This window comes from Furipterus horrens, unplaced genomic scaffold (assembly GCF_987537825.1).
Source record: "Furipterus horrens unplaced genomic scaffold, mFurHor1.1.pri manual_scaffold_5, whole genome shotgun sequence".
Classification (NCBI taxonomy): Eukaryota; Metazoa; Chordata; class Mammalia; order Chiroptera; family Furipteridae; genus Furipterus; species Furipterus horrens.
In genome coordinates, this window is record NW_028327175.1 from 10,809,756 (window position 1) to 10,834,480 (window position 24,725).

Here is a 24,725-nt window from a genome sequence, read left to right on the forward strand (position 1 = left end):
AAGGGAGTGGACGCACATGGCGTCTGGGGCGTGGTCTCCAGATAAGGGCCGGGGTCAAGCAATGAAGACCGTTTAATGTCTGGCCCAGCCGCCCCTCTTCGTGAAGCCCTTTTGGCAGGCATGCCAGGCTGCCTGGTGCCCCGGAATGGCGGAGGGGCGCCCTATGACAGCGCCCGAACACAGTCCAAGCATACTCACAGGAACCAGTCCACGGCGATGATGAGCGTGATGTCGTCGGTGGGCAGGCCCACAGACGTCAACACGATGACCATGGTGACCAGACCCGCCTGAGGAATCCCAGCTGCCCCGATACTGGCAGCCGTGGCTGTGATGCTGTTAAAAGAAGTCCCCAAACAGAAAACATTTGTACAGATTTCCCCAAATAGAAAGTAAACCCTACAAACACAGTGTAATGTCTGACCTGCTGCGTTAATGGAAGAGGATGTGCTTTAGGAAAATGTGAGATTGTACAAAAACCCACCACACTAATAATCACATTAACTAATATTGATTAACTGCTTATTAGGTGCTCTGTGATATGCTAAACATGGCTTATCTCATTTCCTACTCGCAACAACCCTTAGAAAGCTGGTCCTGTTATGATAGCCATTTCTAAATGAAGAAACTGGTGGTTATATACTTTTCCTGTACCTGAAAATATTTTGTAAGGCCTAAAACTGTATAGTGAAACAATAGTTTGCTTCTAATAGCTCTTATGTCCAAGTAGAGGATTGGATGGTTAATGAGGTCAGAGAAAAAATCAGATTTATCAACTAAAAACAAAAATGACCATGAACAAAGTTCTGTAGCACTATTAATATTTTTTTATGGACGTAAATGTGGACCTGCTTCTTAAGGCACATACCCCGTCTGGGGCTCAGTTTGTTAAATACCTATTTGATAGGCTGATGTGAAAATGTTTTAAAAATAGTAAAGTATTTCCTAGATATAAAGTGTTAATAAAGCAGTAAGTCTGTGGAAGAGACTGTCCATGGTGCCCTCACATGGTTCCCCTTCCACAGTACTGGAGTTTGTAGCTGGCATGTGGCTGCCCAGAATGAAGACCACATTCCCAGCCTCCCTCGGAACCCCTTTAGATAAAGTTCTGGCCAATGAGGCATGAATGAAAGTTATCACACAGCTTGCAGGCTGTGCAACTCCTCCTCTTCTCTATGGCTAAAACTTGGAGAGGGTGACCAGCTCTGCTGGACCATCTGGGTGAGGGTAACGCCCCAGGGATGATGGAACCACAAGCCTTGGTTTCTTATGCCAAGGAGCACCTACCAGCCTTGAGGGCTTTGTGGAGCACAGGTGCTCCACAGGAGAGAAATACAGTTCGATCTTACCGAAGCCACTTATTATTGTTATTATTTTTAAACTCTGTCACATGTAACTATAACTCAAGGCTTTACAACCCGTATGCCGAGGTATGCAGGTTACAGAGAGCTGAGGTACCGATCCCCTAGCCCCAGTATGGGTAGGCTGGGCCTCGGCTCCCAGAGCTCCCAGGCCAGTCACCTCTGGCCATGATCAGTTTCGTCTTGTTTTTTTTTTTTTAACCCCAATACATTCTATAACTACTATCATTTTCAAATGACACAAAAGACCTATGCAGACTTTAACACAACATTTTAAAATAGTCATATGCACACACACCCACAAATGTGTGGAAGCTGATGGAGATGTAAGAAGATTAAAATGACAAAAACCAAATGGAAGCCATGAATCTGAATTTGACCTTGGTCTGGGGCAAAAAGCTGTAAAAGATTTGGGGGAAATTTAAATGTAGGCTAGATAGGTATTCTGGAAGTATTTTTAAGGTTCTTACTATTGTGGTTATGTAGAAAATTGTCTTTATTTTTAGGAGATGCATGCTGAACTGTGTACAAGTGAAATGTCATGAAGGGAAAGGGGGGGGGAGAAGACACAAAAGTGGCAAAATGTTAACAATTGTTGGATCTAGGTAGAAGATATTTATTGTAATATTCTTTTGACTTTCCTATATGTGAGATCATCTTTAAAATAAAAAGTTGTGAAAAAATCTGACTTATTTTGATCTCCCAAATAAATTGTCAACAATACTTAACACACACACAGTGGTGAGCAGGGTCTGCTCTGGATTATTAGGCTTCAGTTCCCTTGTACAGTTACTTGTTGGTCTGTGTGCAGGCTGACCTTCACGGGGATGGTACCCACACATGCACGTGGATAGGCACAGACTCCGTGCAGAAGGATACTAAAGAAACTGGCACGCAACAGTGGGTGCCTTCAAAGGAAACTAAGTGACTAAGGGAAGCTGTGGGGGCAAAACGACCTGTCACTAGACAGTTCAAGTACAATAGCTAAAAAAGTAGTCCCCAGAAATAAAATTCTCAACCTCTCTGTCAGTGCGGTCTGTCATCCACTTGATACTGCCTAAAAATTAACCCAAGGGAACATGTTAACCCAGTTTTTCAAGTACAGTTTTATTTTCTAATACTGTCAATAAAAGCTAACATATTTTGATACCTTTTAAAACTCAAGTATAATCTAACATTTTTTAAGAAGAGAAATATCCATACTATGTATTCTGCAAAAAGATATATTTTTCTATTTTTGTGTATTTTTTTCAAAGAGAAAGAGTTAGATATACTTATAGATGATACATTGCTAAGCATATCAATCAAGTGGCAAGCAACCTGCATGGTGTGATTCCATTAATTACAAGGAAAAGTGTGTGTATGTTTATGCATCAGACACGGTCTTCATACCCTGAACATTAACAGTGATCACCTACAGAAAGATGGGGAGAGATGGTGGCAGGCAAGTTTCACTTTTTACCTTATACATTTCTATATTATTAGAATTTTGTTATTAATGTGCACATCTGTAATTTAAAAACCAATAAATAAAAATACCTAAATATCAAAAATAAAATTATTCCCACAAACCCCAACCTCCTATTTATGTGTGAGCCCCTTCCCCACCAGTTTCTTCACCCCATCCCTGATAACTGTCTCATCGTTTAAAGTGATTCTTAAGAAAATGTTGCATAGAACTTTCCTGGTACCTGATTGTAATAATCTGTCCAAAGTTCAGCTCAAAGTTGTTAACTTGAGCGATGAAAATGGCAGCCAAGGCCTCATAGAGGGCGGTCCCATCCATGTTAATGGTGGCCCCTACCGGGAGCACGAATCTGGTGACGCGTTTGTCCACACCATTGTTCTCTTCCAGGCACTTGAAGGTGATGGGCAGGGTAGCAGAACTGAGAACAGTAACACAGCGCATGTCAGCTGAGCATCCTGATAGCGCGGACTGAGCCTGTGTGCTGAGTATTTTGGACAGAGTTTTCCTTCCTGTTAAAGGGAACTGAGTCTCAGCACTTATATGCTAGGAAAGCACGGGGTCCCCCTCACTGGGTCATTTGGCAACGCCCCTGCTTCTGAGTTCCTCTGTGAAGCATCACTTGTCATTATTTCCCTGTCACAACAGCCTGTGCAAGGTCATCTGTCCCTCAGGCAAATGTCAGCTGGAAGAGGGAGATGACAGGAGGTTGGGAGAGTGGATTTCCATTTTGTGCCCCCAAAGGGTATATAACCAGGCATTCCTTGAATCCCAAACAAGCCTGATTAGCATCAGGAGTGCCAAAGGCAACTCATTCATTTGGAAGTTGAAATCCTCTGCCCTCCCCTCCACCCCTGCAGCGTCTTCCTCTATTCTGACCCTGAGGATTTTGGTTCAAAGTAACGTCTGAGATACATTTTCTGCTCGGGGTGAGCCACACAGAGCCGTACCTGGAGGAGGTTCCTAGAGCTGTGATGAGCGCTTGCAGCAACCCTCCGATAAAAACCCAAGGGTTCTTCCGCGTCACCAAGAAGTACAGGAGGGGCAGGACGATGACCCCGTGAATGAATAAGCCCACGATGACCGTCAAGGTGTACATGGCCAGCTGGCCCCCAATCACGCCCATGTCTTCCATCTCCACAATCTTCCCCGCGATCAGGAAGAGGATGCCCAGAGGGGCGTACCTGTGTGGGAGCAACACAGCCACAGTGGGAAGTCTGCTTACCCACAAGCCCTTCTACCTGCAGAAGCTACCAAGTGGTGAGAAAAAGGGGCAGAGTTGATTTCCAAACTCTTCTGCCCAGGATACTCTTAGGACTTGTGAACTTCTTTCTTTTCTTTTTAAAATATAAACTTAAATATAAATACTGCAGAGGGAGGCTGTCCTCTCACGCGGACTTCCTCTAGGTCGCATTTGTTCCTCCCCAAACCTGTGACAAAAGACAGGTGCCGAGGTTTGTCTGCACCTCTTTTGTTCCAGACAACTTTTACTACACCTGGGTCCCGGTCTGGACCTCGGAGGCCGCCCACTCCCCGGCCGCCTGCTGCCCCGCTAAGTGATCTGAGCTGCCAGAATCCACCAAAACGATCCGCAGACTTTTGGAAACCTTTCCCACATCAGAGCTGGATGCTCAAGTTAATGTGATGTTCGTGTTTTAGATGTTCAGTCAGCTCTCTCGTTCAGGGCCATTTTTATTATTTTTCCCCACGTTACACGTGACTTATATTACTTAGCAGCAGTCTTCAAATCAACTCTTTCACTTAAATATATTTCTCCTAAGAGGAAATGTTGTTACAGTGCAAATGGAAAACTAGTACCGTTTGCCATACATAGAAGGCAACCATAAAATAAACTGAGAGCTCTTAAAATTAATAGCGTGTGTGTATGTACTAATACAATCAGGCTAGAAGGGTCCTAATTAAGTAATTATTACCTATAGGCTGCTACTGCCACTGGTGATCTTTCCCCTGTAGACTCAGCAAGGATGAACAACTGAGGCACAAAAGAACTTAAATATGTTGAGACAATCAGTTGCTAAAAAGCCCTGCTGCCCAGCATGCAACTCCCTGTCTGATGTGTGCCATAAACTACAACCAAACTCATAGTCCCCAATCCAGAGAAGCCGTCATCCTTAAGGAGAATGGACTCCTGAAAACTGTGGAGGACTTATTTCAAATAGCAAAATACAACGTTTCTTTCAAAAAGTCCTTTAAAAACACAGGCCAGGAAATTATAAGAATACCTGTTTGCAGAAATGTAATAATTCAATGTTGAATGTGCAGGGAAAAAGTACAGCTAGAAACGCTACATGTGAGGTTCATTCAGCAGCCTTGAATGGGCTTCTTTCATAGAAGAGGTGAAAGGTGCAGGCATTTTAATACTATGAAGATGAATGTCCACTTTCAGCCCTGCCAGGAATTCAAAGGAGGGCCCCAGGATTTCATCTGGGGGCTCCTGTGGAGACCATATTCTGATCCATCTTGTACAAATTTCTGAAAAATGAATTTCTCTGGGTTTCGGTGGCAATAAAGACAAAGAATATTTTTAATTACATTGGTGAGTATTTTTCTTAGAAATGGATGACTTCCTGCCCCAGGTGCCAAGAAGGAGTCTGGATCAAAAATGAAGGCTAACCCAGTCAAAGGGTTCTTTCCTTGCTGGAGAGAAGTTACTTGCCAAGGTCAGTGTCCCTCTTTGGATTTAGTCTTCCCTTTGTCTGTGGCTCTTGACTTGAAGGAATTTTGTTATAAATTGTGGCCTGGCACTATCTGCTGCTTCCCGTGAGGGCTTCAGGCATGCAGCAGAACCACATTTGATCCTTTCTCAGGGCTGACACAGAGGAGGGGACCTCAGTTTTTCTGGTGACCCGGGAGCCCCTGCATTTGTCTCTCCTGCTCTGCTGCTGGTACCGTGTGGCTGGTTCCTCCCAGCCACTCGAATTTTAGCAAAAACGGTTACCTCCTCAGAGGCTCTTTCAAGGCAAATTTTATGCCTCCTCCCCAGTCAGTTTTTATAACATCACATCACATAAAATAAAACCTGCTATTTTATTGTTTCACAGCATCTGCGATTAAAGCATATAATTGACTTATTCGTTTGTTTACCATCTATCTCCCTTAAAAGAATGTAAGATCCAGGACAGGTTTTTCTCCTTTTTTTTTCCCCTTTAAATTGTTTGTTTGTTTGTTTGTTTATTTATTTATTTATTTATTGGGGGACCCTCACTCTGTAACAATTCCCCCCTCTCAGACTTAAGACCCTTTATAATCTTATAAAGGACAATGGGCAAAGGCAGGACATTCTTGTATGTTGTCTCCGTTGCTATATCCATAGTACTGGGCATTATATCCTGGATATATAGTAGATACTCAATAAATAGACCTTAACTGAACAACTAAATAGATCTAAAATGGAGGAATGAGGAGTGGAATCCCATCAGCACTGAGGTAAGCGTCGACCCCTTTCAAAAACAAGTAAGCAGATCTATTAAGTGAGGCTTGCAGATGGGTTCAAGATCACTTACAAGCCCAGAAAGTCATTGATTTTCTTGTGCTTACCAGAATGAATCCATAAGCCATCCTGCCTGGTGATGTCTTCCTCAGAACAGAATACCTGTTGTTGGTAACAAGCATTTGGTACATAGCAGAGAGAGCAAATGGAAATACATACCACATTATCACTGCGACCAGTCTCATGATGGCTTCATTCAGGGAATCAAAGAACTCTTTCAGGGCTCGTCCCTGCTCCTTCATGTTTCCGATCACCAGACCAAAGCACATAGAGAAGACGACTAGTCCCAGGGCATTGATCCCGTTCACGGACCCTGGGACGGGGACCATCTCCTCTGTGACCCTGGAAAGAGTCTCCATGGCCTCTGACACGTTGTTGACCATGGCACCCACGAGCGTTTCATTGGACTGGATGGGTACTTTTAAGGTTCTTTTCTCATAGTTGGTTTTAAACTTAAAAAGAAAAGGATGACATGGATTCAAGTGGTATTTCTTCCTTCTTTGTACTTTTCTGTTGTCCAAATTTTCTAGGATACACATTACTCTGCATTCAAATAATAGTGTTATAGGAAGTATCTGTCTATCACCTATCTATTATCTATCATCTAATCTGGGATAAACCCCTACTACCTCACTGCACACACACACTCATATATGTAACAAACCATAAGAGGAAGGCCATATCTGGTTGAAGATATTTGGTTACACATACACAAGTGTTTTTGCTTTGCTCTGAAATCTTAATAAAATGAGTATAATAAGCTTTTAAAAAAGTATCAGTCCAAACATTCACAATAGCCCCTTTATTCTCAATGGGATCATACCATGGGATTATGGGCAAATCACCTAACATCCTCTGACTCGTATTCCACAGCTATCAATTTTGGGGATGTAGTCCTGAACCATCAGCGGTACTGCTGGTAATTTCAAGTCACAAAGAAACGGGGCCCTTGTCGTTGCCTCTTCTGGTCAACTCTCAAATCTCTATTCCGTGAAAGTGTTTATGCATTTTATGGATTGTCTGGGGCTGATTTTCAACCCAGATTAGCTTTTCTGGTGCCTCCACCTCATTCTCCTGAGGCACAGTTTGTAGCCTACACAGAAATTGCAGCTGCATGTGATTTCTGGTCTAAGACAAGTCGATCTGGGAAGATACACTTGCTTCCCCTTCAAAACCCTGTGAATGCCATCCAAAACCAAACAAAGACATCTGCACAAGTCAGTACTTCCCTCGAGTTGCTGCTGAAAATTGGTGTTTTAACATCACCCAGGGCCAGCTGACCAACTAGAATTGTTGGCCCCATGGTGCTGGGGTTGGCTGGTCAGACTGAAAAGGGTTTATTATTTGTGGTTAGAGTTGTTTTTGAATAAAAAAGTTAGATTTTGGCCTCTTGTGATCTTTATTTAAAAAAAAAAAATAAAGAAAGGATTCTGTTAGAACAGGGGCCCCAAACCTCTGGGCCACAGACCTGTACTGGTTTGGGCCTGTTAGGAACTGGGCCACACAGCAGGAGGTGTGTTTGATTGAAATTCTCTTGAATCATCCCCAAACCATCCCCCTCCAATCCACCCCCTTATGCCTGCCCCGACCCATGCATGGAAAAATTGTCTTTCACGAAACCAGTCCTTGGTGCTGAAAAGGTTGGAGACCTCTGTGTTAGAACTTTGCAGTGTGTCCATGCATTACCTATTAAAAATGGTCAATAAAATGTTTTAAAAGTGGGAATAAACAAAGGGTGCCTTATGTGTATAAAGCTGGGTCCTCCACGAGGTCGGTGGTTTGTTTTGCTTGTTTTACAATCCTAAGCAGAAAGGTTAGAGAATTACAACGAGGGTGAAATGACACCGTCCGGAAAAATGCTTGGGCACTATTACTGAACCCAGAAAGTCTCATTATTTCCTTTTAATTCCTGGACAACAAAGCTTTTTTTATTCAAGTGAGAATGAATTTTACTAATTTTCCCCTAATAGCAAAATATATTTGTATCCCAAACTCAGAGAGCCAAGAGTTGCTTGGCTATCGGGGACTAAAAGGACTGGACCTCACTACAGCCTCCAGGTAGGTGTCTCATCACCAGGGATACCCCTTTCTAGGAAGTGGTTTGTTGGAGCAGGAAGGTGATAGAATTTGGGGTTAATACTGGATCTGAATCTGATCTGCCATTTACTGCTTGTGAGATTCTGTGCCTGTTATATGTATAATCCCTCTGAGGTATCATAGATGAGTTGCCTCATCGGCGAAGTGAAGACAATGATATCCATCATACTTATGTGAGGACTACATATAACATTAGTGCTTGGCACACAGCTGGTGTTCAATACAGAAAGAGGCCCTTTCTTTTTGATAGTCGCCCCTGTAAAATGCACTTTTTAAAAATGGCCCGTTGGTTTTTTTTTTTTTTTAATCAAGTCCAGAAACTTGAATAATCTCTCTAATCTTTAAAACAGGTTGTAAATGTATTTCATATTGGGGTTTGCCTGCTTGTTGGGATTTTGTGTGAGGGATGTGGGGGCAGGGAAAGAGAGGAAGTCTCCTGATTAGCGTTCTTATAAATCAACAAAGATTCAAGAAGCTATTTGTATGTAAGACGTGCAGTATTTGGCAACTAAGAAGCCTTCAGTATAAGGTAAGACCCACCCCTGCCTTCTAAATTCATTAGAAAACCCTAGTACTTTCCTACCTGGTTGAGAAGTGTTTCTTATTACAGAGAAATGGAAAATAAAATAAAATAAACAAGAGGGTCCCACTCTGTTGGTATGCCAAAGAGGAATTACTGAGGTAAATTAGTAGCTGTAAAGTGTTTACCTGTTTAAAGCAGGCTTCCACCAGATTTGGAGGGAACATATTCCTGCAAAGAAAATAGTTACTTATAAAATTTTCCAAATAATAAGTTATCTCCTTAAATATTTTTTTCATTGTGCCTATGGTAAAGATTGCATTGAACTAAGCAGCAAATGGAAAAAAGAGAAAGATTTTGGTGGATTTTATGACTTAAAATGGGAAATATGGGCATCCCTAAGTATGGCCCATGTAGCTCATATTTTTCAGGGAAGTCCCAAATTCAACTCATCTGTTTTCTTGTCCAACAGTGGGATTCTTTGTTCAGATATTCTGTCATTAGAACCCTGCTCCTTAGAAGAACCAAAGTGAGGATGGAAATGCCTTTGCCAAAAGCTTTTTGGTTAATTGCAGTAATATTCAATAGTGGCCATTTGGTACTGCAGTAATATTCAATAATGGCCATGTGTCTAGGAACCAAATATTCTGAATCAAAAGTCATGGTCATACTGTGGAATTCTGTTCCCTGAAGAGTCCTCCTAAAGGTCCCCTGGGGGATGGGACATTGCGACTGTATTGCTGGAGGTTCTGAGGCTCTTCTGTTGACTAATGGGAAAAAGGACCACAGAATTTGACCTTGAGGTCTATGTGGCAAGGTTTGGGACTTCCTCAGAGCAGTGTTTGAATTTATCGTAGGAAGAGGATAAGAAGCAACACTAGCTGGGGAGTCTCTAACCAGATGTATGACCTTGGCCAAGTCGGGGCACCCATTTAGGTCTTAGCTGACTCATCTGTTAAAGAGGAAATTAGATTAAACCAACATAAGTGCTCCAAGATTGAAGACTATGGGAGAAGGAGACAGGGCCCGAGCAGTTGTAGAGCCAGAAATTGTCGCCATTGCATGCTGCCAAAGTCACATTTTAAGGTTATAAATTCTCATCCCTTTCTTCCTCCTGCTGACCACCATCCTATTTCCTTTCCTTTCCCACCGATGCTCTATGGATCTGTTTCTGTAAACCTCAATAGAAATGCGAGTTCAGGAGATTCTAAGATAAATGCTTAAGCCAAGTGTTTGGGTTGGGACAAGTTAGTCATATAGTTGTCACTGGGGCAAGGAAGGGCAGAATCATCATATAGATGAGACTGACAAGATCCCAATTTTTCAAACAAGGAATAGAAATTATATGGAAAGAGAATATAATAAAATACGTCTAGAAGGGGACCTGACTTGGCCTGGTGAATGCACAACACAGTGTATAGATGATGTGCTGTGGAATTGTGCACCTGAAACTTGTATCCTTTTGTAAACCAGTGTCACCCCTGCCCAATAAGTTCAATAAAAAGGAAAAAATACTTCTAATTCAAACGACCTGAGGTTGAATAAAGTATTGAAAAAGTGGTGGAAAGTCTTAATTAACTGTATGAACTAAATAAAAACATAGTTATTGGGTGATAACTTGATATGAAATTTTATAGGGTAGCTTGTTACCTTCAGATCCTTGTGATTAACTCCCTGAGAAAGGCTTTCAGGAAGAGGCTCTGTGGGGCTGGGCTGTGCTTCCATACAGATGGGACATAGTCACCCATGGGAGGAATTGAGAGGTGTGGTCACAGAGACCCTTTGTTCCCCCAATCTCTCTTGAATCTATGTGAATTCAAGTCTCTAGGAGGAGTTTCTTTCAGATGATCAATGGGGATCCCTTTAGGGCTGGTGTCTAGGATTGGCCAACCAGTCACTTTGCAAGTAGGTTGTAAAGATGGGAGGAAAGGGCTAGGTTTGGGGATGACAGGCTGGGCGGGGCTACACGGTGAGTGGGGGATGCTAAGCAGGTGGGGCGTCTAGAGCCTGTGCCTGGGTATCTTCCATTCACCCTTGGAGACCCACTCTCCATGCTGCTCTGTGCCCTGGAGGATTGACCCCTTAGGCTGCAGCACATGGCTTCTCTTGCCTTATGGCTTCCTGTTGGGTCATCCAATGGGACGCTCTGAATGATCATGGGGTAGGAGCGAAAGAAGTAATGTTCATACCCTCCCAGCCCTCTTTCTGATACATTGGGCAGCAGCTTCCTTCCCCCAAACTAGAGCTATAGCCTCTCTCCTGAGGGTATTTTCCCAAGAGCCCAGCTCTTCTGGAATTCCAGTAACAGCTCATGCACTCACCCCTCAGAGCTAGGGGTGGGAATAAAACAGCTCTTATTGTTGCTAGTCCTCTGGTGCCTCACTATCCCTTGTAGGTTCCCTTAACCCTGCTTGCACAGTTGCAAGCCCTTTACAATGATCTTTTCAAAAATGCAACATGCTTCCTGCTAGGACCTGTCTGATGCAAGGGTAGGGGGAGTGAGTGGGAATGTTCCAGATCAAATTTTGACTTACATCATAGATCTGTGTAAGACCAACTATTATAAAGTCTGTTTCAATATTAAATAAGACTCCGTTGCAATCAGTGTATGGTTTGTACATAAAACAATGCTAAAGGAGCCATGCTTTAATCTTTTATTACTGATCTGCCAACTTCTAGCTTCATAAATAGTACACCCCCACCCCCAAAAGAAAATACCTTAAAACAGGCATGATCAGATGATCATAAAGTCCCTTTTGGAAAGAAATCATTGTTTATAATGGATGATAATACAGATCACAAGTTCTAAAATAGAAGAGTTCAATGAACAGGCTGCACTTGAATAAAAACTAGTCTTAAAGAGCAAGTCTTGAGATAAGTAAGTTAAGGATTATTAATATGCCAAGGTGAGTGGCAGAGTTGAGAGGAGAACTGCGTGATCAGATGCTGAATCCTAAAAGTAGGGCTCTCAAAACCCATCTAGTCCACTCCTTGCTCTTACCTCTTCCACATAAGATCAAATAATGAATCCCAACTTTAATTTCTGTTAGAATGAAGTAAAGATGTGGCCCTCATTTCAAGCCCAGCAAAGCTGGTTCGGTTGGACACCATTTCCAGGGTTTGATTAGTTCCCCCAATGGAGGGGTTGGGTGATCAGAATATACCCAGAGGGATGGGCTTGCAAGGACATACCTGATCAAGTCCAGGAAGGCATCTGCAGCTGTCACTTGTACAATTTTGCCTTCTCTGTGCATGTTTTCCTTTGTGCCCTTCCCAGGATGGATGATGATGACAATGATTATGCCAATCACCACGGCAATGATGGTCGTAGTCATGTAATAGACTACAGCTCGCATTCCCATCTTCCCTGAGGCCTTACTATCTAGGGCCGCCATTCCTGGTGAAGGCAAACAGAAGGACAGTTTCAGGAAGTCAGTCCAGGGAATTCTCCAGCGGAAGGTAATGGGAACAGTATTTCCTTCTACACTTCCCTCCCCGCACCCCACCCGGCACAGGATTTTACCCGTTATGAGAACTTGGCACCAAATGTAACCAGGGCATCACACAAGGTGAAGGGTAAAAGCCACAGAATCGCTACGCAGCAACAGTGTCTGCAGACACACAAGCACCTGTTTTCTGCCTCAAGAATTGATTTCACGTGTCTCCCTAATGATTTGAAAGGGCAATCATATTCCTTCCCAGGTTACTACTCATTAGGGAAGCTATCAGTGTGAATAGTAGTGTGTTTTGTGTGTGTCTGTGGATAAAGAGAGAGACACTTAAGAAAAAATTCTGGCAGGATAATCTCAGCATATCTCAAGTCCAAGAATTGTGGCAACGCACACAGATGAACTGCCGTCAAATTCTTTTAAAAGAATCCTGATTTTACAAATGTACTGGAGAGTCCTTTTTTGATTTTGTAAAATTTAAGTGATTATTCCCATCACCTACTGGTTTATCTTCAATTTGCATTTCAAGTAGACATTGAGTTATAAGGCAAAGTTCTTAAATAGCTTCTCTGCTGTTTCATTTAATCTCATCTAATCCAAACTTTTTATAAACAATTATTTGGATGGGTTGCTTCTCATTTTTGTACCTGCCTTCACCACCTTGTTCCATAGGCCTGAAGTACCTCCTCTCACGTTAAACATTCTTCCTCTCATTTTCAGGACATTTTCAAAGTTTACCTCAGGTAAAGTGTTATCTTAGGAGGCATGACTTTTAAGATTTTCCTAACTGTTCTAGCAAACATAGCCTATCCCAATATGTCTTGGGATGGAAAAAAAATGTAAATGGCACAAAAATCTCAAAAGATAAGATCTCAGGCTCTTCTGTTGCATGAACTTTCTTTTACTTCATTCTCCTCTCACTAAAACAATAAAATCCAATTATAGGATAATCTAATTATAGTTAATTGTACTATTTTCTTTACTATTTAAAATTGTGTTTCTAGAAATCTATTAAAAGTATATATTTTATTTCAATGATCAGTGTCAGCTCCTAATAATGGTTTAATATTCAGGTAGTGACCTTGTTTATACCAAAATATTCCGAGTAAGGTAAAGTATTGAAAAAATAGTGTCCATGATTGCCAATAACTGGCTGGGTTTGCCCCAAAATCTTAATACAACGGTAACGAGCTTATACGGAAACTGATACCATGATCTGCAATTTATAATTTCATTTGTATTTGAATCATATCATTTTAACTTTCATAATAAGCACTTGCTTAGTACCTGATATATCTTATTTTTAACCACAACCTCTGATAATGCAGATTAAAAAACAACTAAGTAACTCTCTAAGGCCTTAGTTAACACCAAGTAAAATGTGACTAAGTTTAGTGTACTTTCTGTCCCCCATCACCACCAAAAAGCCAAAAACAAACAAACAAACAAACAAACAAACAAACAAACAAAAAAACCAGTTGCAACTCCCACAAACCAACTCTGGCATTAATGTAAGAACTTAGCTTCTTTTAGCCTTCCCTTAGGTTCCTTGAAACCCAGGGGTAAGTATCCATTTACTGGGATGGTGCCACCTCAACATGTCACCATTAAAAATGAGCTAATCTGTTTCCAGAGTGTCCCACCCCCGATTTTCATTCTCAGGCCCGAATCACGTCTCAAAAATATCCTGGCTTTCCTGTGTCTGAAATAATTTCTTTCAGAAGGGGCCCATTCTCCTTCCCCCATCATTGTCTGAGCCTGTCACCACTGAAGCCTGCAATTCTTCGGCCGGTGGGCGAGTGGTATGGGCACAGTGGCCTGCATAGCTCTGCTAGGGGGTTACCAGGCAGGAGTATTTTCTTCCTCCGAGACGCTTTCTTTCCCTCTTGCCTTCTATTCTATGGTGCTGTTCTGTCCACACTCCAACTCTTCTCTGATGCTCCTGCCCACTATTCCCAACCTACAGCTATTCAGAGAGAGCACTAAGTGGTCAACGCAGATCTCAGGAACCACAGTGGCAAAAAAAAGGAGGAGGCTCTGATAGCTCTCCCTTTCATCAAAGGTGGTGGTAAGGGGTGGGGGAAGCTATCCCAGAATCCACAGCTAAAGGGTGATCAGTACAGGAAACTAAAGAACAACACAAACAAAGGAACTAAATAGAACAAAGAGCAGAATAGCAGTCAATAGGGGGGAGGGGAGAGGGAGAGAAGGGGGATAAGTAAGGGAAGGGTTTAATTAAAGAGCCTGTATGAAAGACTCATGGACATGGACAACGGGGAGGGATATGATTGCGGGAGAGGGGGTGGGTTGGGTGGGGGAGAGAAATTGGGGGAAAAGGGGACAACTGTAATTGAAAAACCAAAATAAAAAAAAAAATAAAAATAAAGGGTGATCAGCTCTAGGAAACAGTTTACAGGTGTTTGGTTTAATTTTTTAAATGAAAACCAATATGGACATATTTCCTCCATACTTTCTAATTCCAAAATAGCTGAAGACCACTATCAAGGCATTTTTTTAGCAATGATCCCAGAAGAAGACCCAATAGTCAAATGAGAGGCCTCACCAACCTCTTCATGTTGGCTTTCTTCCTTTGAAGGAGAATAAAGCAACAGGTGCTATTGTTTCAAGGAAGTGGTTTGTATCAGGGGATATTTTCATTAACCGATTCTCTACGTATGTCCTTCCCCTAAAAGGGGCTGCTGGCCCATCTCTGTTCCTGCTACCCCAGCAATTTTTCCTCCCTCCTTCCAACACTAACCACTCCCCTCTTCTCTGAGACAGGCTTGTAAAATGAAAGGGACCTCCAGAAACAAGGCCACACACTGTCATCAGGGCAACAGCAGGACAGATACGGGTCATCTATTCACCCACCAGGCCTGAAGGGGAATGGCCTTGAGAGCAGTAGGAAATGGAGGAAAAGTTCTAGAAGACAAAACCCCAGATGAGCAGGGTGTCAATATTCCTCTCCCCGACACAAACAGACCCCCTCCTTTCCCCAGCCCCGTGAGACTGGAGACAAAGCTCTACACCAGAGACTACACATAAATGTTAAATGTTAAGAGTGTCTGGGGACAAGGGAGAAGTACTAAGTCACTTTGTAGAAAAGGGAACTATTGTAGGAAGTGTCCTAAATGCTTGGAAAGGGGAAAGACTGCATTGAGCCTTGTGACTTGAAAAGATACAGAAGAAAAGGGCGATGGGAGATTTCTGGGGTATGTAGCTATTGACCGGAGTGTGTCACAAAAACTGTGTTCACCTAAATACATATTGGAGAAATGCATTCCAGAGCAAGAGGCAAAAACAATGATTTTCATTGGTCTCTTTTCCTTCATTTGATCTGGGCTTAGTTAAACCAGCCCCGTTCAAGATAGTCTAACATCTTTAACATGAAAACAATCTGTCATCTTGAAATCCAAGGAAAGAACAATTGTTATAAGTACTGTGTTTGGTCTTCCAATTACAGTGACATGTTTATATGTTTATATGGTTTGTATATCTTGAGTTGACTTTTGTGCTGGTTCACTCACTCACTCCCCAAGTTCTACCTCCAACCAATGGCACATATTCATCTAATTTCATGACCATTTGATATGGTATGTTGGTGATGCCATTTTAAAGATGAAGATGCAAGAGGCCAGAGAAGTTAAGTTTAACTTGCCCCGTGTTGCAGAGCTTGTAAATGGCAGTGGTAGGATTTGAACCCACACTCTCAAGTGCCCTTTCTTCTATACCTCTCTTTTTATGGACAAGCTAGAAGTCACCCACATTTGATTGTTTGCTTTCCATGCTAGCTTTCTTAACCTCCTTACATTTGAGTTCTATGCTGAGATGTGTCAGCTGGCTGGAGGAAAAATTCCAGGAGGAGGTAACCATGAAAAAACTCTGACACAGTCCTCAGCATTCCCCACCCTAAGGGGAAGTGAGTAACCCTGGTCACCAAAAAGGCTAGCTGCAGAGCCGAGCAATCAGATCAAATTCCTCCGGGTTCCTAGGAAAACAGCCCAGAGCTCTGAGTGTGGAGGGCCGTGAATATTTGCTGGCTATGGGCACACGAGTCTTATTTTCCTTTCTAAAAATCAGCCCAGCTACAACCAGTTATCAAGAAAACAATCAATCATTCAATCATTTCTGCAAACCTCTTACATGTTCATCAATGAGTTAAGCATCTAAAGGAGATCAAACAAGATGTCCTCTAGACTAGAAAAGATTAAGACTTGCTTCAAATATCTGGGCATTTTAAGCAGCAGTCACTTTAAAAAGAGAGGAAAGGAAGAGCATTTCTTGATGCAAATGGGAAATATGCACTTACCTCATTATTTATGAAGACAGCCTTTTGGCAATCAGTTTAGCACAGCAAATATATACCAAATTCATGTTTTTTTGGGGGGAGGGATTGGAGTGGGGAAGGAGTGTTTTATAAATATGTATGTGGAACTCTGTAAGTCTATATTTTAGATCAGATTTCTTTTGGTATAATATTTAGTATGGCTTCCTAGATAAATGAAATATGTATTCAGCCTAGTATTAAAGAACAGTATATAAATAATGTCAAGTTCTTAAGGCTCTATTATTTGCATGGATTTTATGCTCCTTCTGCTGAAAACCTGTGTCTTACACATTAATGTTCCCACTATATTTCCTCCCATACTTCCTGTCTCTGGTTTTGAAACATGAACTCTAATGAGGAAGTCGTCTGTTATGAATTCTTTCTGCTCATCCTCTCAGTGTTCCACTGCTTGTCCAGGGCCACTGGATCAGGCCCAGAAAGGACAGGAATGAGGGATGGCAACTGCTTGTTCAAGAATATTGTTTGGTTGCAGGTTATTTTATTTTATTTTATATGTACTCCTTCTCCACAACGGGCTTCCCAAACTCTCCTCTGATGAAAGCTGCCTGTTCTCAACCCTCCTAGGATTTCAGGAGGGGCAAATTTACAACAAGAAATCAAGGGTGAGCTCTAACGTGTACCGTATTCATCTGAATATAAGGTGATTGTTGTTTTAAATAAGAAAGTTAAACTCTAAAAATACGATATAGTTCATAGTTACAGACTGAAAAATGTCCTAAAGCAGCTGCCCAGTGCTGGAGCAGGTGCACACGGGTCCCTCAGGAAGGAGAATGGGCAAGTGTGCCAAAAAGCTCAGAGGAAAGGCAGCGAGGGGCTGGGCAGTGAGCATAAAAGAAGTCACATAGAATCTCTGTCTCTAGCTATATTGTATTTTTCTTTTCACTAAAGTATCTTCTTCTGGACTCCTTACAGACTAGACTGTAAAAAAAAGTGAAGTTCTATGATCCTGTGGGTTCTGGAACAGAAGGCAAATCTTCAAAAGTTAGGTTAGAAATTGTTGGTAATAAATAATTGTATCTCATCTCGCTTTTGAATCACAATTAATAAGCAGGCTATAGTCTCTCAGCTTAATCTAAAAGGCAATGTTTCAAACTACTTATGACCAACCTCACGCATTTTTTGAAGCACATTTTTAAAAAATTATGGCACAGTGATTGAGAATTCAGGCTCTGAGGATAGACTACTTGGATTCTACTTCTGCCTCTGGTATTGTATAAGCTCTGAAAGCCTCAGTTTCCTCATCTGTAGAATGAGAATAATGAAAGCCTCCTGATAGGCTTTCATAGTAAGCATTCAACAAATGTCAGCTGTTATTATTAATTAAACAGATAAATAGTAAACAAGCTACTTACTGTTACTTAACTCTCTAAGCCTCCATTTCCTCCAGACAAGAAGCTAATAATGCCTACCTTGTACGCTTAGGGAAAAGTTACAGGAATCTGCACAAAGTAGGCCCTTGGTAAATGCTAGTTATATCTCTCTTGACTAGAATTTGAGTACCAACAGAGCAGAACCAGCTGTTTGATTTGTTGATGGAGCCTTATGCCTACAAAAGTGCCTGCACAGGAAAGTACCCCCCAAAATATCTATGGATAGTCATTCTTATCACTGCTATCTTAAAAAAAAATTTAGATTAGGTTATAAATTACACATTGTAAAGTTGCCTTTGTTAAAAAATACTCTGATATTCTGACTCACCAAAATGAGTTGCTCTTCCCCCAATTAACCCAAAATAGTGAAGTCCATTCACTCTTGAAGAAAGAGAGACAGACCTCGTGCAGAGCTGGGGGGTGGGGGGATCAACCCCAGCAGGTGTCTCCATGCTGGTCAGGAGGGCCGGGGCAGGGGTGGGAGGTTGGGGGGATGGGGGGGGGCAGTGCTGGCAGACCTCTGCTCCCACCGCCAGGAGCGCCCCTCCCTCTCTCCCTGCCTTCTCCCTCTCCCACCCCATTTTCCCTCTTTTGCTAACCTGGTTCACTCTTGGAGATGAACTTGCATGAGTAATTGCTATAGTCCTGTCTGTCCGCCTGTTAACAGAGGAATGAGTGACTACAGTAAAAAATACGCACGGAGAAGGTAATAGAAGAGAGGGGTGGGGTCCACCAAGCGCTTGTGATGCACGTCATAAATCAATTTAGTGGGCCTGACTTGTAGTTTTATCCGTTAATGAAAGAGAGCAGAACAGAAAACATTAGAGTGTATCATGTGTGGTAAGAGTATTATTTTGTAAAACTTTTTTCAGCGATGTGTGCATATGTTGTATGTGGCCAGGCCACAATGTAAAATATCCTTATATTTTATTTGTAGGTTCTGGTAAACAACAACAGCAAAACAAAACAACAAAAACATTTGCAAACACTGATATAGACCCCATTCAATTAATAGGGGAGGCTTTAAAAACGAACCATGAGCTACGGTCTTCCTAGTTCTAGCATCTTCTCTTCCTAGGACCTTGGGCTACTCCCACACCCAAGGCCTTATTTCATGTCGCTAATGGAGACCAAGGAAGTGAGGGTGCTGATCTCTGGTATCTGGTCCATTCATCTGAACAGAAAGTCTATGAACAGTGTAACGAGGGAAAAAGTTTGAGCACAGACGGCTTTTACCGTAATCAGTGATTCTTGGAGAAGAGAGTTAAACCATCTCCACAAAGAGCCGAGAACAGTGTGTGGAATCCACAGTCAATTAAATCCCACATATTGTCACCCTGGCCAAAGTTTCCTTCCTTTTGTGGCTGTTCCTAGAATCACAGACCCTGACATTTCATTCGCTTGTAACACCCACTTAGTTTTGGGCGGGTATAGTATACGTGGGAATGACCGGGAAGCCCCCTTACACGCTCACTGCTTGCCATGATGGCATATTATGGGTCAGGCAAATTGATTTTTTAATCCGACCCTGAAAACTTGTCCGCAAAAGTCTTTCCTCGAGCTCTAGTGTTCGCTGGTGAAAAGAAGGGTGGAAAGGCGAAAGCAAACCAGTCCCTTGAAAGATGGTTAAATAAAAATGCCAGCGGGACAGACAATAGTGTTTGTGGCAGAAAAAGTCACATAAATCACCTTTTATAAAACCTCAGTCTGGTAGAACTAAGCAGACAATGCAATCCTTTTTCCCTGGCTATGGCCTTCCTTGGAAAATGAACTTCCATGCAGGGAGGCAGAGTGGGGAGACTGAAGTTCAATGTCAAGTCAGGGTGCCTCTAACAATAAAGAGATTCCAGGGACCTTCCCCTCCACCTCTGCGGTGCAGACCGCTTCTCCCGGGCAACCAGCTGCCGAGGTCCTCTGAGTGGTCGCGCTTTGCTTTTCTCTGCGCTGGTCTTACCCACCCTTCAGACCTGTTACAGCCTAGCAGCCCTGCAGTCGGTCCAGAAAGGCGATCTGCCAGGCAGCCCACCACAGGGGCTTCCTCTTCCTCTCAGCAAGGTCTCAGGAAACTCTCTGAAGGGCCAGCTCTGAAACTCCCGTCTCCCAGGCCCACAGCTGCCGGCACTAGACCCGCTGAGTGTGGTTTAGACGCCCATTTACCCCTCCCGTGAGCCCTCCCTTCGCTCACGGTGTTGGAATGCGCTGCACAATATGCTTTTCTGAAGAGCAAACAGGGAGTAATTCATCTTCTTTATGTGTGCTCAGCAGAGCAAGAGGCAGAGGCGAGCGGGACCCATGAGGAGCTGGGGAGTGTGATTAGTAACAGCTGACAGCCTCAGACCAAGGCCCTTTCTTTGGTTACCTCATTGTAACAGACGCGCACAAAGCAATCACTGTCCTCTCGCCAAAACTGAGAAACCCGGGACCAAGGCAAACAGCAGTGACAAGTGTGGCTTGGGTAGTGGGGGCAGAGAGCCCATCGGGCCAACTCTTGGTTACACCTGCGAAGCCTGGCTCAGAAAAGAAACCTCTATGCTGTGGAAAGACACGCCAACATGAAGCGGGCCGTCAACTGGCACCCCTCCCCCTCCCGCCCCCCGGAGCAGTGACCTCAACAGGGACAGTTAGGGGACTTCGTTCACAGTAAGAAGAGCGTGTGGAGAGCAGCAGATTGCTTTGACGTAATGAGAAGAAGTTCTTTGAGGGCCGGAACGCCAACCTCCTCTGACTTCCTTCTCTAAAGAATCATGGTTTACAACCAACCACTGGGTGAGTAGCTTGCAATTTCCAGAAGAGCCCTTTTCACTTTGCACTGTGTTACCCTGTGGAAAGACTTCCATGTTCTTAGGAAGATGACGGTGAAGACAGCATGTTTCCTAGCCGACAGAATGCTGAATGGAACCAAAGTCTAATGCTGGCCCAGACTTGTTCAAAGTTCATCAGAAGGCATCTCAGGCGGACTGCTTCTGCAGACTTAGGGGTGCCCTTTCTTCCTAGGGAAGGTCTATCCCTCACAGAAGAAAAGGAATCGAAAGGCTCATAGAAACTGAAATCAACAAGTGGACATTAAAAACCAGTGCAGCCTGGTCCTGATTCCCAGAAAAATAGTTGAAACAGGGGTGTGACTCCAGGCCTGGAAAAGAGGCACAGATTCCTGGGGCCAAAGGAGGCATGCGCTCTGGGTGGCCTGATGTCTGCCTGCACCCCCAATTCCTTGCCGTCAAAAGGTTCGGGGACCATGACCCAACCTGGCAACTCTGAAATGGACCGAGTGAGGTTAAGACTGTTGCTTGAGACTGAAATGAGGATGCTGTTAAAAGATACATTTCTTACATAGAAAAAAGGAAGGATGGAGAATACAATGTGTTCACCTCAGCTATTTTCCAAATGAAGTCCAGAATGTAGGATTTTATATATTCTATAAAAGAATAAATTAAAAAAAAAATTTAAGTCCATGATTTGGCCAGTTAAGAGAGTGTGCAAAATGAACTCTTTGGGGGTACAGTTGGGGTTGACAAGAGGCGGAAGAGAAGAGAGGGGGTGATAAGGCAGCCGAGAGATTGACGGGAGGCAAGGGGAGAGAGAAAGAAAGGGGGACTAAAGAGCAGAGAAGTGTGGGATGGAGAGAAAGTTCAGTAGGTTATTTTCTCTCAGCGTATTTCTTGGGCTGTGGCCAACACCCCCCCCCCCCCAGCCCCCTTTGGTTCTGATTCGTTTTCTCAGCATTTAAAAGTTCATCAGCTGTTCTTATCTAATCTACGAAGGAATAGTCGCACCCTCGCAGCGGGAGATTGCGTTCCCAGCTACCTGACCCAAACAATGCAGCAGCACCACTTCGCAGAGGGGAACAGACTGTGGAAAAGTCTGGAACTCGTTGGCTTCCCTCATCTCTGCCTTACTCATGGCAAGGGAACTCGCTCTCCTTGGAACAGGAAAAGCTGCATTTTTGCCCCTGACAATAGAATTGAATTCGCTCTGATACCTTCCAGCAGCAATGGCGCAACCCCCAGAGCTCTTAGCGTTCTCAGAAAGGGGTTGTTTCCGCTCACTCGCCTTTAGTTTGGTAACATTTATGTACATGGTTTCTAGGTGACTCTCGGTTTTGGGTCTTGATGTTTTTCTCAAGGGACGTTTAGGAATTCCCAAAAATTCTCCAAAGGAAATGATGGGCGGCTCCTTACATCAAACTTCACTTCTTCTGAATAGACTTCAGGGATCTAGGAGGCTGTCGGAGAAGGGATGTAGAAATGGTGTTTGGTTGGTCTGAAACCGAGGTAGCATGGATTGGACTGGTAAAATTATTCTGTAACTTGGAATTTATGGATAAGGGCAGGTAATGATGCAGCCACAAGAGTCTCAACTAGTGGGTCAGTACATTTGAGTAATACCTGGTAATGCTCAATGTTGAGTGGGAGGGAGAAAGGGAGAGAGAGAAGGAGGGAGAGCAGAGAGAGAACACTGTTGCTAAAAAGGAATATGGGATTTATAAATAAAGTAGAGGAATGCCGGGTGTAAGACACTGATTTCAAATGAAGGACACAAATGGCTATGACCGCTCCAAGACAGATAACGGAAGGAGGTGGCGAAGGACACCTAAGTTCTGCAAACCTAAAGCTGACTTTTGGGACATTGATTTTAAGTTGGTTATTAAGAAACAAGATTCAGAAAGACCCTTTGGTCCTTCCCCGCTTTCCTGCCTAAGAGATTCAGATGGAAAAACCTGCTCCAGGAAAGAAATCTTAACAACTTCACCTTAGCCTAATCTGAATTCAGTGGGGCAGAGGGGAGGGTGTCAGGCAGGGGCCCGTTGGCTAGATGCCCCAGTCCCATTGTCTGAGTTGCCTAGTAAGGACTTTTCTGCCTTGTACGATCCGGTCCCCTCATCTTCAACTACCTGTAAGGCCCCTGTTCTCACTTCTGAAATCTAATACCTCATTCCCCCACCTTTTCTCTTTCGTCCAAAATGCCTTCTATACCCAGGGTTGCCTCACTGCCTTTGGACTTTTCATGCTTACGTGAATCCTCTGTGCACATGTATTAAAATTTGATTTTTCTCCTGTCCATCTACCTGTTAATTTGAGCACTAGCTCAGCTGGAAGGATTTAGAAGGAGGAAGGAAGAATATTGTTTTATTATTTCTTTTATTTTTAGTTCCCACAACCGTAAAGCAGTGAAGTTATATTAAGGATAACTTGCTTCCTCTAAAAGTGGCTACATGAACTGCTTTTATAACTTAAATATTTTCACTTATTCATGCATCATTTGACTTTTATTAAGGACCATCTCCATGCTCTGGCCTAAGACATGATCATTAGGGTTCATGTGTTTTAATGTAATGAATAAGACTTAAAAACATTAATTATAAGACTTAAAAACATATTAATATGAAGTAGTCCTGAACAAATCATACTGCATGGAATTATCATTCGGAAACCGTCCGTCTCGAGAGACGATGGTGTAGCTTCTCAAGAGTCTATCTGCACCGCCGAGAATGGCTGTGCAGTCCGACTCGGGAGTGACACGGTATCTGTCTCCTCCTGTGTTGAATCGACATCTTGTGATGACACTGGAGTGTCCTCTCCAGTGAAGCTGAAGCTACAGAGCCTGGGCAGGGTGATATGGAGGGTCTGCTGTTGCCCATGCAGCAGACCCCCCCTCTCTTCGCAGCTGAAGGGTCCAAGGGAAAGACGGAGTCAATACAGCTTGGCTTCAGGTGCGCCGCAGGAGTTGCCGGTGTTGACTACAACGTCAAACCGCCTTAGGGACTCCGGCTCCGGATTTTCTGTCAGGGTTTACTCCCTTAGCCTTTCCCCTGAAGAGGTATGCCGCAAGGCAGCGGAGGTTTTTTGGAGTCAGAGTTTTCCTTCTCTGATACATGGAATTATACAGCAGAGTATTTGAAATGAATTTGGGAAGAAAGCAGGAAAGTTGGTTTGTTTCCCAAATCTGAAATCATTAGGGAATTGTTGTACTAACCTCTATAGTTGGCTTGGTTTGAATCCTGGCTCCCTCATCTATTAGCTTGGTCTGGTCAAGACAGGTAACCGCTCAGTGCCTCAGTGATGAAGGATAATAGTAGTGTTTACTACATAGGATTAAGTGAGTTCAACATGTGATGCCTGAGGGCAATATCTGGCACGTATAAATGAGCCATGTCATGATGGGGATGTTTCCATTTCTAAAAACCTTTTTTAGCTTGGAAGGACTCCTTGGAATGCCACTATAAAATGGGAGAACTCAGTAAGTAAAATTAGATCTAGGTGCCAGGCACAGGCTAAGCGCCTTATCTCAGGTAATCCTCCCAAACAGCCTGCAAGGTCGGGACTCACGATGCTCAATCCCCATTTGCAGGTTAGGAAACAGGGAGGTTATGTTACCTGCTCAGGATCACACAGCTAGCAAGGGAGATTGCCAGCACTGAGGCTCAAGCCTTTCTGCCTCCAGACCCGCTGTGGAATCCCTGCACCCACTGCCATGGCAGTTCTCGGTAAATTAAGTCTTCTTTGCACTGGACTTGTATCCATTAGTGATTTGCTCTTGAGTCACCTAATGGAGGATTCTCACAAAAATCTGTGAAATTCATATGTGAAACGATGCCTACATCATAGTA

The 24,725-nt window shown here is 43.2% G+C and overlaps 1 protein-coding gene across 1 annotated transcript in view; it reads right to left on the reverse strand.

Moving 5' to 3' along the window:
- SLC1A3 (solute carrier family 1 member 3) overlaps nt 1-24,725 on the reverse strand; it is an 81,031-nt gene that overhangs the window by 4,098 nt on the left and 52,208 nt on the right. Inside the window, exons 4-9 of the mRNA XM_090276171.1 lie at nt 12,144-12,348; nt 9,140-9,182; nt 6,494-6,786; nt 3,774-4,007; nt 3,050-3,244; nt 199-333 (exon numbers count right to left, since the gene is read on the reverse strand). Of these exons, the coding sequence (XP_090132297.1) occupies nt 199-333; nt 3,050-3,244; nt 3,774-4,007; nt 6,494-6,786; nt 9,140-9,182; nt 12,144-12,348 (1,105 nt within the window). The remainder of the gene's footprint in view (nt 1-198; nt 334-3,049; nt 3,245-3,773; nt 4,008-6,493; nt 6,787-9,139; nt 9,183-12,143; nt 12,349-24,725) is intronic.